Below are 16,314 nucleotides of genomic sequence, written 5' to 3'. Positions count from 1 at the left end.
CCCCCCCCCCCCCCATCTATATCAGCCCTTTATTCACCTGAGTGCCGGGTGTCATTCCCAGAGTCATTTTCCTGGTTATATTTACATACTTTTAAATCAATAAAAGACAGTCAGAGATGGTGAGTAATCTGATGAGGGGAGTAAAGGCTGCATCATAGGAAAATCACTGACTGACAGGATTTGTCTCAATATGTGACAAATGGAGGCAGCTTTAGCATGTCGATAGAGGGGCTGCTGAGCATCAGGACAATGGCAGCTTTCTGAGTGACTACAGAGGAGCCTTGGCTTGTATGTGCAGAGAGGACAGATAGCTGGAAACTGCTACATTCATGACTATAATGTCATTCCACCGTCATTGTACAGCTACAATTGAATTCTTATATATATTTACTGTATAGATGATATGTGCATATGTGTGTGTGTGTGTGCGTGTGTGTGGACCAATGTCCCCCACAATGTAGTAATAACCTGATTTTTTTACGTTGTAACTGCTCTATGTCTCATGTAATGTTTATAGACTTAGTATCCGTCACTATTGTATGTATCACAACAGATGGGACAAATGACTAATAGGCCCAAGATTCACTTTCGACTTTGTGTGTATACAGTATATGTGAATGAAAACAATGTTTGTGTATGTGTGTGTGTGTGTGTGTGTGTCTGTGTGGGTATGTGTGTGTGTGTGTGTGTGTGGGTATGTGTGTTTGTGTGTGGGTATGTGTGTGTGTGTGTGTGTGGGTATGTGTGTGTGTGTGTGTGTGTGTGTGTGTGTGTGGTATGTGTGTGTGTGTGTGGGTATTTGTGTGTGTGTGTTTGTGTGTGTGGGTATGTGTGTGTGTGTGTGTGTGGGTATGTGTGTGTGTGTGTGTGTGTGTGTGTGTGGGTATGTGTGTGTGTGTGTGGGTATTTGTGTGTGTGTGTTTGTGTGTGTGGGTATGTGTGTGTGTGTGTGTGTGTGTGTGTGTGTGTGGGTATGTGTGTGTGTGTGTGTGGGTATGTGTGTGTGTGTGTGTGTGCGTGTGTGGGTATGTGTGTGTGTGTGTGTGTGTGGGTATGTGTATAGGTATGTGTGCAATTAAATGAGAAGCATTCCAATGTACCTGTACTTGTGCAAATGGTGAATAAAGCATCGTTAAATCAAAATTCAAACAGACCTTTTAGGATACTGTGGTGGCATCAGCCATCTTCTATGGTGTGGTCTGCTGGGGCAGCAGCATCTCTACTGGGGAGAGGAGAAAACTGAACAGGCTGATTAAAAGGCCAGCTCTGTCTTGGGAGGTCCCCTTGACTCAGGGGAGGTGGTGAACGACAGGAAAACGTTGGCTGAGCTACATTTCCTGTTGGAGGACATCTCCCACCCCTTACAGGACACACTGTCAGTACTGAGCAGCTCCATCAGCGACAGACTGCTGCATCCAAAGTGTGTGACAGAGATACCGCAGGTCTTTCCTTCCATCTGCCATCAGACTTTACAACAAACAATAAGCACATACTTAATCCCATGCTCATATACTCCCACACATATACTGAGACAGTTTTTACGTTATAATACTCCTTTTCTTGCTGCTATTAACATGTGTATATATATATATATATATATATATATATATATATAAAAATATATATATATATATATATATATATATATAAATATATATATATATATATATATAAATATATATATATATACACATATACATGCTTATTTATTTATCAATCAATATAATCTACATTACATTTATACTTTATTTTTCAGCATATTGTACAGTTTTTGATCGCATTCTATATATTGTATTTCTGTTGTTTAATATTACTGCTATTACTTAAAGACTTTCTAGAATTCTGCAAATTTTTGTTGCACTGTCCACTTTGCTGCTGTAAAATGCAAATTTCCCACCTGTGGGATTAATAAAGACTAACTTATCTCATCTCATCTTACATATTGTCTGGCTATAGACTTAGAAACAGCTCCCCCCACTGGTTTGTTTGCTAACTGTATCCCGACCATCCTTTTGGTTGCACTGGGGAGTCCAGTTTCTTCTCAGTGACCAAACACATGAAGTTCAGTGAATTGGTAACTCCGAACCGCCCACAGTGAGTGTCTTCACTGTGATGGACTTGCATCCCATCCAGGGGGTCCCCAGCGGCCCCACCGGGGTGAGCAGTAACCCAGGTCCAGTGAATTGGTAACTCCGAACCCCCCACAGTGAGTATCTTCCCTGTGATGGACTGCTGTCCCATCCAGGGTGTCCCCTGCCTCATGCCCTGTGCTTCCTGGGTTAAGCTCCAGGGTCTCCTTGAAAGATGGATGGATACATTGTATTTAGCAATCAGAGGTTAAAATATCTTTCTCTCATTAATTCTTTACCCCATCTCTTTCTATATTGCAGCATTATTTTCATTCTCACACGGCAATTACACTCTCAGTCATTCTAACTTAGACAGTAGCACAATACAGGCAGCAGTCTCCCACTTCCTGTTGAGTATAAGAAGGTGAAATGTGAAACTCAAAATAAAACTTCCATTACCTCTAGTGCAGTTATTCATACTGCTACCTTAGGAGAATGTTTCTGTCCTTCATTTGTCTGCTGCTCCCCTTTGCTGTCCTTAATCAAGGTAGGTAATTCCCTTCTAACTAAGACTGCAGATATTTAATAACAGTAATGGTAAATCTTCGAACGTCAAACTAAATTGTCTTTTCGGTTATTTAAACGTGACACGTGTTGCGGAAAAGATAACTACTAACCTACCACTTCTTAATTACCTGTCAAAAACATACTTTATTTATTTGTTAACGCGACTGAAGAATGTCTGTAATTTCTGGGGGGAAAAAAAATCAAGGAACTGACTGTTTGTGAGAGTAAATACATTCTGTAGTGTTAGTGTGGAAAGCCTGATCTTTACTGTAGTTACAGAATGACTGGGTTTCATTACACTTTTTCTCAGAACTCAGTGTCACATCCATCAGTTCCTTTTATCAAGAAAAGCTTTATCCTTCTTCCTTGAAACGAGTTGTAATTCAAAAAAAATAAAATGATTATGGGCTATTCTTCGAAATTCGATTAAATTTATTTTCATGTATTAGAATTAACAGTGCTAATTTGGGTGTCTATGTGCCTGATGAATAACGGATCCTTTTTAATACTTAAAGATGAATTTTTGTCAGGACTTTGATTTGTCTTGTCATGGCATTAAAGTATTTCCTGTAGTTTTAGTTTTAGACTTTGCATGAGAAGCCAATGTCTTTGAGTGTGTGTATTTTTTGAAAGCTTGACAGAGATTTTTTTTGTTCGTTTTTTCTAACAGTTTTCCAGTGTATTTGCAGAGAGGGGGCAGTATAGGTAGACCAGCGGAATAAAGTCATCTGGTAAAATTTTAAAAGCAAACTACCAGAGCTCATGAGAACACAATTTTCAAGTGTAATCTGTTACAGAGGAAGTGGGGGGGGGGGGGGGGGGCGATGTGACATGAGGGTATTCACAGACCACTGCGGTTGGGCTAGACACTGCATGCAGAGTGAGAGCTTGACACGTAAATAATTCCGCTAATCCTCTTTTCGCACATACCCAGGCTAAGATTTCTCTTAAGCCTAACCTTAAACCTCTAGATGTCTGTCTTGCACAGTTACTACAGAGTTTTATAAAGTTGGGGTGATACACAGTAGGAGCAGAACAAAATACAAGATACAATGTAATGTATAGAAACCGTGCTCACTGGCAGCTATCATGGGTGACGTCGCGGATAGTGGAACTGAAATAGCGGATTATTCCGCAACCAAAAGGAGAAACTGTGTAGTGAGACAACACTGTGGTTGCTGGTGATGTTGACGCAGGTTGCACAACGCTTAGCAAAATCATACGCAGTTTATACCCGTAACTCTCATCTCCAAGTGTAGTAGTGAGTGTAGTGAGCCAGTTCACATGCAGAACTCTACGGGGCGACAGCTACCCCCTTAAAAAGGAGAGTATGTTTCAGCTGTAACATCCAACCGTCCATTAGTAATATCTCTAGAAGTTGCTTATATCATCTCCTTTGAGTACAAACTTTCTCTAAGGGAGAGGTTATTGGCGTGATGAAGATTAGAGTGAGCAAATGAATTTTGAGGAAAAGAGTGTATTTTGAGGAACATTTCTATGTTAGAGCTATAACAAAATACTGATCTTTTCCTATATAACAGTCACTAAGTAAGCGTGAATGCATGACAAGTCGTGTATTATACTGTTGTGAGTGTGAGGTGAATTTTAAATTAGGAGACGGATGTTCATTTAAAAAGGGAGAAAAACTATCTATCACTTCACACCAGAAATCTGCCTAAGCAGCAGTACAAACACGGAGCAACTTACTCTACAGATGCACTCACGGTTACATGCTAACAAACACACACACACACACACACACACACACTCCCTCTTCTGGGGTGTCCTTATCTCCGGCTGCTGCAGGGCGGTCATGTCAGGCCGGGGGGTGATACAGTCCCTGTGCAGGACCACAGCCCTTTGTCACTCTGGCAGCTGCAGGAAATAGGCGACACGCTCAGATTTCCATGCTGCATAAAATAAATATACAACATAGGAAGGTGCTTGAGTATCTCCCCTGGTCCCTTCCAGTGACTATGCAGCTTAGATGACCACCCCTTCTTATGTCAATGTCCCGCATGTGGCTACGTGCCTCCTAGGTGCATTTCTGCCAGGAGGTCACTGCACTTTGCTGTTGCCAGGGCAGACTGTGCAGATGCTCAGACCCACAGACACTCCCAGAGGCACCATACTCCATAATTGCCTCCTTTAGTACCTGCAGCTACACAGGCATGTGCAACTCCCATCCAACCAAACAGCTGTGCCTCACAGTGCAGAGACCTCCCTTCAGTCTGGTCACGTCCTACAGGCAACCCTGACTTCAGGCTGGCATCAGGTCACTTGCCAACTCCACCCGCAGCCACTGCCGATCAATAGTCTATAGTTTCAAGATGCCAGTCTCCTCCCAGTGCAGGGGCAACATGGAAGCGCTTATGCATTGCCATGGAGCCTGCACCACCAGTGCTGGACCTTGAAGTTGAATCCTCTGAGGGCCTCCACCTAATGCACCAGCTGATCCTCAGGGTTGTGGAGGAACATGTGGTCAGTGCACAGTAGTAAGCACTGTCTATAGAGGTACGGGTGGAAATGGCGACAGGCTTGGACGACTGCTAGGGGTTTTGCCCCAGGTCACGCTATAATTTCTCTCAGGGAGGTTGAGCCTCTAACTTAATTATGCTACCATCCTCTCCCCCTGGGGCCCTGCCTGAGACAGATCCCCTCATTACTGGCATCCGTGTTGAAGCAGAGTACCAGACTGGGTTACACCAACACTAGGGCCACTACAGGCAGTTAACGGTAGTACGTTTTGTACAAACTGTGAATAATACAAGATGAGACCCAGGAAACTGTGGAGGTCCACAATACTTCACAGTGTCCTCCAGTTACTGCAGTTATTTTCCTGGGTCTGCAGCCACACCTTCAACACACATTACGTGACCTAGGAACTCCATCATTTGGTGTCGAAGGAAGCACTCCCAGGAGATGAGGTGCAGACCATCCTTGCGAATAGCAGCAAAGATGGTGCACAAGTTGTTGAGCATGCAGTTAAAATCAGCAACATGGAAGAGCAGATCGTCAAGCTAGAAGATGCACTGGCTCTGTGGGGTATGACCTAGCACTTGCACCATCAACCTCTATAAGGTGGTGGGGATGTTGCAGAGTCTGAGTAGTATCAATTGTAAGTGTCAGAGACCCAGAGTCCTGGGTTGGGCATTTGGAGCCAGTTTGATCTGCCAATAAACATTTCAGAGGATGAAGGAGCTAAACCATGTTAACCAGGTAATGTAATCTAGCAGTTGAGGTTGCAGACAGATGGGCTGGGTATCTCCGGTGGGAGAGCACTGAGAAAACGTCCAGTCTTCAACCAGCACCACGGCTCAGGTGTCAGGTCCACGCTGCCTGACTGCCACAGCTCATGGACTGCCTGCACTGTTTCCTGGGAGGGTTTCTCCGTTGTGCTGTAATGCATTGGGTTAGCTGTGCATCGGAGGTGGCTAGAACAGTTGGGGGCAAGCTGGTTGCAGCCACAGTCTGCTGTTGTGTCTGTCAGTTCTGCTGCCAAGTGGCCAAGGGTGCGTCAATGTGTGAAACAAGTTGACAGAGCAGGACCAGCCCTATGATACAGGTTCTGCCACTTTCTGCTCGGTGGTCTGTCCTGCAAGCAAGATATGGAGCCACCCCCTTCCCTTCCCTCATGCCGGTGATGGACGGGAGTCGGGCCTTGGTTGCCTCCCATCATGTTGGATCTGGTTAGTCTGAGCCTGGAAGGACAATGTGCAGACCCCGCTCGTGGCCCAACCAGCCCACTTGATGACACGGCAGCGGTGGCTTTGCAGTGGACAGTGGTGCTTCCGGTGTCACAGATGAAGCTCTGCAGTGGGCGGTTCAGCTTGGTTGTTGATCACTGTGGTGTTGCAGGCAGAGACAGGATCGCCTTGGGTCTCTGTGCTTCAGCTAAAGTGTCAGGCAGTTTTGCCAGCACTTGCAGCTGAAGGTGCTGCTGGAATCACTGCAGCATCCATGCCCTGATAAAGGCATGAAGGGCCAGCTCTTCCTTCAATGCGTGAAGGAAGTGTGTAACTTGGAATGGGTAACAGCGGAAGTCTGTGGCGAATGCATCCAGAGTTTTGCTTCCCTGTCTAGAGCCACTAGCTTCTCCCTAATGGCTTCTGCCGATAGCTGCTGGATGAACTGCTGCTCGAGCACTGTGAACAGAGCGGCGTAATCCCACTGCTTCTCCGGAGTAAGGATGATGAGAACATGGAGGGATTCCCCTTGTAGCGCCATGGTTTCTGATGGGGGCCAGCTGTTGTGCTGGTGTGCTTCGGCGAGATAAGGCTCCAGGAGCCCCTCTCCACTGAAGTCGGGGTGCTTTATCTGGTGCTGAAGAACTGAGTGCCTTTCATCACAGAGCCACGGTTATCTAGCAAGTTACTTTTGTGGTCAACGTCACAAAATTCATCTGGCATACCATAAATTACAAGGTAACAAAAACCTAGAAATCCAGTGAAATACTCCATGGCTTAGACCATGCAGCTGTTAAATGCAAACTGCCTGCTGCTAAGCCCAAAGGCCAGTCTTTATCTACAAGCGTGCAATGCCAAATGTGCAGTAACCATGATATAGGCCTGTCAATGCACTCCAAAAAGTCCATTTTGCATTTTTAAATGCACAGCTGCAGAGGCAGAGAAATGTAAACATACATTCTAACTATTGTTTTATTCATTTACCTTCATATTCCTCCTAGTATTCAGCAGAATTATGTGACTTTGGTGTTTACAATTATTATACCATCTTATATAGGCAGGTGAAACAGAACTGTAACATATGACAGGATTATAATTGCATTACATCAGTAAATCAATTTGGTATTTAAATACTGACACAGGTCCTGGGCCTCTATCACAAAGCATGATTTCTTGCTTAGCTGGATAACTTATTTTACAGATTTAAGGTAGTCTGGGCTAAATATAAGTGAATGACAAGTCATCTAACTAACAAATCTCTTTATGATATAAGTCTCTAGTCCTGAACGTGAAGCACTGTTGTTGTTTAAGTGATCTGTAGCAGTTTCTTTGCATTTATAGTTTCCATTGAGTAACGTTAATTAAACATTGTAATCTCGTATTGATTTACAGCTGTGATTCACCTGGCACTATGTATCATAGAAAATTAATCAACAGCTCTGACCTGTTTCTTGACATTTGCCTTTCTGTGTTTAGCCTACAGTGGGCAGATTCTTCTGTTTGTTTTAAGCGGAGCGTCTGTCCGACTGAGCCCCAAAGGACGTGAAGTAATGAAAATGGAAAGCATCACCTGGACGCTGAATTCATCAATGCGACTAATGAAGTACGACTTTGAAAAGGAAGAGTTAAAATTACAAAAGAATTACAAGAACCGACTGGAGTTTGACTCAAAAACCTCTTCAATGGTCCTGAATAACCTGACTGGGAGGGACAATGGACTCTACATAGCCAGAGTTACAGATGTGAATGGATATGAGCATGTCAGCCAGTTCCTCCTTTCAGTCCAAGGTGGGACATCACATTTCTTCCGAGCCTTAGGACTCCCCCACATGTACCATTCATGTTTATAGCAGGCCGGTGGATCACAGACTGACTCCTTTGCTTTGCACCTCGAATCCGTTTGCTTCTCCTTCACAGTTTGAAAGCATGCAGTCAGGTGAATAGGCTTCCCTACATTTCCCACAGCATGTGTGTGTTTGGGGTCACTGTGGTGGGCTGGCGTCTAATCCAGGTGATCCCCACCCTGGGCTCTTAGGTAACACAGTGACTCTGTAATGGATAAGCACTTGTAGAAAGTGGATGGCTGGATTTCAAATAGGAACATATAGGATTGCATGACGGAACATTTAAAATAATTACATAGACTGACACACTCATAGTCATTCACTCACATAAAGCAATTTAGTCACTAATACAACTGAACCATGGTTGATTGAAATATGCATGGAACCAAGGATGTCATGAAAACTGCACGCATAAATATAGCTAAATTTACACCTGAAACCGATTGTAACCCTGAACTACTATAAGTTGAAAATCTTGCTATTGTTATATCATGCGTTTTTCTATCCGTTCTCCAATCACCTATTCCGGTGAGGGGCCCAGGCGGCCTGCAGCCTATCCCAAGTATCACAGATACTGCAGTACCCTTGCGGTACCCGTGCAGTACCCCTGTGGTACCCCTGGGGCAGGAGCAACAGATTTTAGTGCCACCTACTGAGCCATCATGCCACCCTCTCAAGACACAATATTTTCATAACATTTTTGTATATATATTTTAACATGTATGTCCCGATTCCTAACCGATCCAGCAGAGGTTCTTTAGAGAGTGTCCGCATGCTGAGTGAAAGGGTTCCCCATGCTGCTGATCTTCCCCGGTTCTCCCAAAGGCTCACATTAGCTGGCTTTCTCCTGCTGTTCTTACAGAGAGAGCGGGGCCTCCTCTCCTCAGGGTCGACTCCAACTCCTCCAGCCCTGACTCCTGCAATGTGACCCTTACTTGCATGGTCCACAACACGTCCATAAGCACCACCTGTGACAGCCACAACTGTTCTCAGGTAGAGGGCGCTAGCCCTGCCCTCTCTATATCCGTTATGAAGGACTTTATATTATGTAACCACAGCAACCAGGTCAGCTGGGCCAATGCAACTGTGAGGATGTCAGAGCTCTGCCCGTTATACATAGGTATGTGTCAGGTGTATGTGTGAGTCTGTCTTTACCTGAATATATGTGTATAAGTATGTATGTATATATATATTATATTTTGTGCATTTACATTTTTCCTGTGTGTATGTGACAATATTTGTTGCTATGCCTGCATGTCTCTGAATGCATATGCTTGTATCAGTGTGTGAGCTCACTGTATGTATGTTTACATATGTGTGTAATGTATGTTTACCGGTGTGTGTTTCAGCAGATCACATGAGACAAACGCAGAAGTCCACTCAGAATCTCCTCATCACTCTCATCCTTATTGCTATCACCACTGTGGTTTTCACAGTGACTTTTCTTCTCAGTAGATGGGCTTGCGGACGTCACACAGGTACAATGTCTACATGTCAACAAAGTGCAACATAAGTTTGCATATATATTTACCAAGCACATGTTTTATCCAGGATAACATATTTGTATTAAATTGAATATTTACCATAACAGCAACACCAAGTATTGTATTTATATAGCAGTAAACCTCCTACTATTTTTAAGTTATACATTTTATTTCATTTTTTACATATATTACCTTTAAGTCGGTTCTTAAAGAATAACATACTACCTGCTGACATACAGTATATGAACGTTTTTAATTTAGTATCAATATAGATGTTAGCATTGATTTGTGTGAATTAGTGTCTTTTTCAGTGTCCCTGTGTTTGTGTCCATTAACTAAACAGGTTTTATTTGTCCTTACAGAACAAATCTATTCCAATACTGAGGTAAACTTCCCCCTCATACTCTGACATTACTCCTCTGTTCAAGTTTTATTATTTATATTAAAAACAGCCAGTCAACAGCCAGTCACTACATGGAATCGTAATATTTCCCTCCCGCCGTTTCTGCCTTCGGAGGCCAAAGTATATATATACTCTTGTCTCAACAGGACACACATGAGCCTACTGTGGCCACGGTACAGTCAATGTATGATGTCATCAGAACGACTTCACTTCAGAAAGCCCCACAATCGGACACCATCTATGCCTCAGTGCAGAAGTTTCAACATAAATCCCAACGGCCTCCTGATCAACCTGAAGCTACAGAATCTACAAACACAAAGAACAACAAAGTCACCACACTTTAGTGATTTAGTTTCCATTAAACAGTATTGGGGAGTAGTAGTACTTTGTTGCCATCTGGCTTTATTTAATGTCTTTCCTTCCTTATTCCCATTCTGTATTACTCTCTCTAATGATGTTTAATGTTTCACAACACATCCATGTAAAGCGCTTTGGGGACGACTCTGTTGTGAAAGGCGCTACATCTTGCAGTAGGTTGCTAGTAGTTAAACTACAAGTATATTTACATAGTGATTCAAGTAGTTAAATTATTTTATTTACTTACTCAGTACTTTACTGAAGTTACAAACAATTTTGAGTCATAAAAAAGAGAGGTATGTCTCCTTCTTTTACTAACAATGTTTGGGTAGTTGTTAGGAGAAAGCGCCGTAGCTTTCACTCCTACAATCTAGTTATGTTGGAGAAAGCGCCGTAGCTTTCACTCCTACAATCTCCTGTGTGAGGAAGCGCCGCAGCTTACTACTCACACACTTCCACTTCTAGGACCCAGGAATAATCGAGACAGCACACGTCTTTCTGTTTTACTTGCGCAAGGGTGCCCACTTCAGGTGCAACAGACAGTATCTGCGCCTCTGTTGAGTGTCACACCGGACAGTCCCTTGGCTTCTTTATTTATAGGGTAGGGGAGGGGTTACATGGGTCTTGTCTTTAACTAGTCAATGCTGTGTGAGGCCTCCGTGAAACAGGGTTAATACAAAGCATTACATATCTCAAGGTGGCCCCCCTGCTATGTTGACAGAATCTGTTTCCTTTCTCAAGGTCTCTTATTCCTGCGTCACAATCTGGTAGGCCCCTGTGAGGACATCTTGTTTGCAACCCTTTCTGGGCCATGGGTTAGTTGTTAAGGGTTGCACGTACACATATAGGAGGATAATAATATGATAAAATACACAGATACACTCTAACAGTCCCTCCTGTTTATCATGTTAATTATACATTTGCTGTGATATAAAAAGAGACAAGGGTGTAGCATCTCTAAACTTCGGGACTGGGCCATGCCGGTGTGGATTTCGGCTCGTCCGTCATGGTGCGTCATGCATCCACCCCTGCTCCTCTTCATCTGCATCTGTTTCCATGTTTTGGGTGAGGGACAAAAACATATTCTCCTGGGCTCGGAAAGCAGAGCTCAGGGCAGAATTAATCATTATACGAAAACAAGGTATCACTGTGATACAACAACAGAAGAACATCACAAAGAATGCAAAAAATGGTATACTCAATTTGAGTAATATGGACCACCAAGCCCCGGTAGTGAACCAGGACATCCAATAGTCGTTCTGCGTCCTTGTGTCGGTGGTCATAGCAATTTGCAAGTCCTTCAGCCTTTGCATTGCCTTAGTCATGTTGGGTGAATGCACATTGTCAGGAATGTATGTACAACAGGTTTGGTTCAACAGCACGCACACTCCTCCTTGCGCTGCAGTGAGGAGATCTAGCGCCATGCGATTCTGTATCACCATTTGCCTTTGTAGCAGTTAGTCAAATTCTTATTGGATACCACATCATATACATATCGATACCAATAGTTCCGTAGGAATGGATGGGTTTCGTCTCCTTTTATGCTAGTGAGGTGCACTCCGTCCGGAGTCCACCTTTTCTTCTCCTGCACCTCAGTGTCTGGTACCAGCCATAGAATCAACATTACCATAAGACAGAAAAGACTTCCTAATATTCCCTTAGCCCACCACGGACACCCTACCAGAGCCATCCTAAAGGAGTACAGTTCAGCTGTTTTCTTCACCGGGTTGAGACAACGAAAACCTATTGTTTCTTCGTGCCTTTGTAGCGGACTTCCACTGTTACTCCGCGAATGAGGCGTCTGGTAAGGGCAGAATGAGCAGTGGGACACCAGGCATTTGGCAACTGTGATTGCATCGCAATGTTTTACTGGGTATATCTCCACCCACTTTGAAAAAGTGTCTATTATCACTAGGCAGTATTTCACTCCCTGTGACCATGTTAATTCCACAAAGTCCATATGTATTGCCTGAAACGGTTGTGTAGGGTTAGGGAATTGGCCTCGTTTGGGTCTTAGATTGCCCTGCGCATTATGTTTACAACATATAAGGCATGCTCTACAGTAGTTTTTTGCAAAATTGGAAAAATTTATAGTGTAAAAATGTTGTTGTATTATATGTACCATCCCTCCTGTTGAGACATGGGTTACCCCATGACTCACAACCGCGGCGGTTTTATACAGGCTGCGGGGTAAGATAGGTTTTCCGTCTAACTTGAATAGGTCTTTCGCTTGTGTGGCTCCTCGCGAAATCCACTTGTCTTTCTCTGACGTAGGAGCTTGTTGTTGTGCATCATATAGTACATCTTGTTCTATAAGGAATAACCCCTTCTCTGTTTTTTCTGGCGTTTGCTGGGCTGCTGCCTTTGCGGCTTGGTCAGCAACGCATTGCCTTTCGTTTCCTCTGAATTATCAGTCTGGTGTGCTTTGCATTTACATAACGCGAGTGTCTTTGGTTTTTGTACAACGTCTGTTTTGTACACGTGCTGCGTGTCAAGGTTGTTCCTTGAGAACTTTTAAACCCTCTGTTTTTCCACACTGCTGCGTGGTGGTGCACTGCAGAGAACACGTATTGACTGTCCGTATATATTGTAATCTCCTGTCCTTCATGTATTTCACAGGCTCTGATTACAGCATATAATTCTGCTGCTTGGGCTGAGCATGTGGATGGTAAGGCTCCTGCCTCTATTACTTTGTCTTTAGTCACAACTGCGTATCCAACCTTATTTTCCCCGTATCTGTCTTTGGCTGCAGAGCCATCGACAAATAAGGTTACGGCGCTTGGAATTGGAGTTAGTGCAATATCAGCGCGAGGTTTTGTCTGTTCCTGTATTTCTGTTTTGCATACGCCACTATTTGATCTCCTCGGGCTACGAATGTTGCTTCTGGTTTAGTTTTTTTTTAGCTTTCTGAGCGTGTTGGGCATACTCAACGGCTTGCTGCACTGTACCTGTGTTTTGATGGACCCAGTATTTATCAATATACTTCTTTATTTCAGGTTTTAACCCTGCTAGGAAAGCCCGTTTTAATTGTTGTTAGTACACCCCGTTCTCGTCCTCCCCATGAGGAATCCCAGAGTTTGTCCTGAACAACGGGCGTACCCTGTCCAAGAAATCCTCTGGCTCTTCGCCTTCCTTTTGCTTACATTGGGCTATTCTCCCGTAATCAACTCGTCTTGTAAATGTTGTTTCTAGTCTCTGTCTCAAGTCGCCCAATGCTTGTTGTAATTGTGGGTCATCGTGACCGAGGGGCAAATTGTTTGCTCCTTGTCCAGTAAAGTCTCCAGCCACCCGGCCCCATTTATGATTAAGTAATTGTCTAAAACAGCGGAACAGCTCTCATCCATTTAGGTGAAAACTGACCTGCAACTCAGTCATGGCGGACCAGAATTCAGGTACTCCATCCTCTATGGGTGGAATGCCTTTTAGGGCAGCAGCCCTATCTTCCGCTGTCCAGGGGCGGTATACTGATATTGTTGCTGGTGAGGCTTGGCCTCCTTCGCCAGGGGCTATACGGGGGTTTGCAACTTCTACCATGGGAGCAAGCAGTTCAGATTCATCCTCGGAATCCGAACGGTACCATTGTGTTTTTTTATTCTCGGGATTTATTCGCATTCGTAAATGCGGGTCTGTCGCTCTCGTTTGGTGTGGCCTTGCACTCCCTCCTTCAGCTCCCCACACAGCAGGAAGTGGGGGGTCTGGCATGTTATGCTATGGTGGGGGATGCTGTAGTACTGGTGGGCCGTCCGCTGGTGTCTGCGGGGGAGCAGACGGCGGTGTTTCCTCGTCTATGTTAACAAGGGCCGCTTGCAGCGTCTCCTTTTTCTTTTCCTGTTTCTTTTTTCTGGCTATATCACGGAGTTTGCTTTGTTCTAACCAAACATCGGATAAGACATATTCTCGTCTTTTCTGTACTTTGTCCTTGCCTGTACAGCGGCCGGACATCATTTCTAATTTCAATTCTGTCTGTAATCTCAGAATATTTTCTGTACTCAGGGTTCCTGAAAACCCATGCTTTTTTCGCCACTTTTGGTTGCTTATTATTCCTGCCCCCTATATTTTTCCATGAATTTCTCATCGCCCGCCAATTCTACCTTGCTTTGACTTTGCCCCATTTTTTTTTTTTTTTATATACAAAAAATAATAACCCCTAAGTGCAAGTCCCTGGCATGAGACCTCGGGAGGACACTGGCACGGCCTTCTACTGTCCTCTAAAGAGACAGCGGTGTCAGTTTTCAGGGGTGAAACCCGTCCTTTTTCCCTTGGTCACCAGTATGTTGTTGCACCTAGGCCGGGTGTATGGGGCCGCTACTGCCCCCTCACTCACACCCGCTTTCCCTGCTGCAGCGTCGTGCTTCTCACCTGGTCCTTCCTTTATGACGAAGTGGTTCTAGTTCTTGTCCGGGGACCCGTCAGGCGGCAGCCCAGCCGTCAGGGAACAGTTCTAACCACCGGCCTGTGGCGAATTCACGTCGCAGGTCTTTCACTCACTCCCTATGAGCGAGACTGTCGACAGCTTTCGGTGTCGTTCGTCGGCGGACTGGTCGGCGCCCTCTGGTATCTCTCTCCGGATCCGGCTCGAAGGACCAATTTATGTTAGGAGAAAGCGCCGTAGCTTTCACTCCTACAATCTCCTGTGTGAGGAAGCGCCGCAGCTTACTACTCACACACTTCCACTTCTAGGACCCAGGAATAATCGAGACAGCACACGTCTTTCTGTTTTACTTGCGCAAGGGTGCCCACTTCAGGTGCAACAGACAGTATCTGCGCCTCTGTTGAGTGTCACACCGGACAGTCCCTTGGCTTCTTTATTTATAGGGTAGGGGAGGGGTTACATGGGTCTTGTCTTTAACTAGTCAATGCTGTGTGAGGCCTCCGTGAAACAGGGTTAATACAAAGCATTACATATCTCAAGGTGGGCCCCCTGCTATGTTGACAGAATCTGTTTCCTTTCTCAAGGTCTCTTATTCCTGCGTCACAATCTGGTAGGCCCCTGTGAGGACATCTTGTCTGCAACCCTTTCTGGGCCATGGGTTAGTTGTTAAGGGTTGCACGTACACATATAGGAGGATAATAATATGATAAAATACACAGATACACTCTAACAGTAGTAGGGGCATGCCTAATAATGTTTGTATTTGTAGTGGATCGCGATTTGGAGTGTTCCCAGACCGACGTGAGCCAGGGAACCGGCTGGATACTAAGCCACTACAATTGCTGCTGTTTTGTTCTGCTGTGTTGTGTTATGTTTTTGTTTCGTGTTTAACTAGTTTTAAGTATTTATGTGTTTTGTATGTAAACTGTGGGGGTGGTTTGGTGCTGGGTGGTGAGGATCTGTTTTGGGGCTGTAGGTTGGGGCGATACAGCGCTGCGTGGTCGCTTTGCTTTTTTAGCCCATCTTCGAGGTGGGTGTACGTATGCCATGTGGTGTGGTGACCCCTTGGGGTACCTTCTGCCAGTTCGCCTCACATTCCCCTCCCCATGGTAACAGCTGCCGGGTTTGGGTTTCTTTTTCGTGCGATTTATTTATTTATTTTTTAATTTTTAAAAAAAAAATTTTTAAGTAACTTGTTTGGTTTTTCTTTTGGAGTGTGAATTAAACACAGCATAATAAAGGGAGTGTTCTTGGTCTTCACGTCTCCCCTATGGTGATTATGAGTCTGTGCCCTTTTATATTGGAGTGGGTTGCCAACCCCTGTACTTTAATTCTCTGGGTGGAATTCCCAGAGTGGCGTAGTCGGTTGTCCATTTCTGTATCCCTCGCTGCTTCCTCCCCTAAAAACACCACACTAGTTTCCATAGTATGAATATGGTCATTATTCAGCTCACATGTTATCGTTATGTTGAAGACGAAATATAATTGGATATATAGCTAAGCAGTTTATGGCCAGCTGACAGTGCCGAGAG

At 44.4% G+C, this 16,314-nt stretch overlaps 1 protein-coding gene across 6 annotated transcripts in view; it reads left to right on the top strand.

The window, feature by feature from the left end:
• LOC125704843 (SLAM family member 5-like) overlaps positions 1-15,512 on the top strand; it is a 52,889-nt gene extending 37,377 nt beyond the window's left edge. For 2 of the 6 annotated variants that reach the window (XM_048970970.1, XM_048970968.1), the window contains exons 3-6: positions 9,029-9,286; positions 9,516-9,644; positions 10,013-10,035; positions 10,200-11,781. In XM_048970970.1, coding sequence (XP_048826927.1) covers positions 9,029-9,286; positions 9,516-9,644; positions 10,013-10,035; positions 10,200-10,397 — 608 coding nt within the window. In that variant the 3' untranslated portion in view covers positions 10,398-11,781. Of the gene's footprint in view, positions 1-7,905; positions 8,259-9,028; positions 9,287-9,515; positions 9,645-10,012; positions 10,036-10,199; positions 11,782-15,366 lie in introns of those variants that run through there. The other 4 variants (XR_007381259.1, XM_048970971.1, XM_048970972.1 and 1 more) reach the window with 4 other exon arrangements.
• Positions 15,513-16,314: the final 802 nt, after the last annotated feature.

Source organism: Brienomyrus brachyistius, chromosome 12, assembly GCF_023856365.1.
Source record: "Brienomyrus brachyistius isolate T26 chromosome 12, BBRACH_0.4, whole genome shotgun sequence".
Taxonomy (NCBI): domain Eukaryota; kingdom Metazoa; phylum Chordata; class Actinopteri; order Osteoglossiformes; family Mormyridae; genus Brienomyrus; species Brienomyrus brachyistius.
The sequence above is the reverse complement of the archived record's forward strand: the minus strand, read 5'-3'. Positions and strand labels throughout refer to the sequence as shown.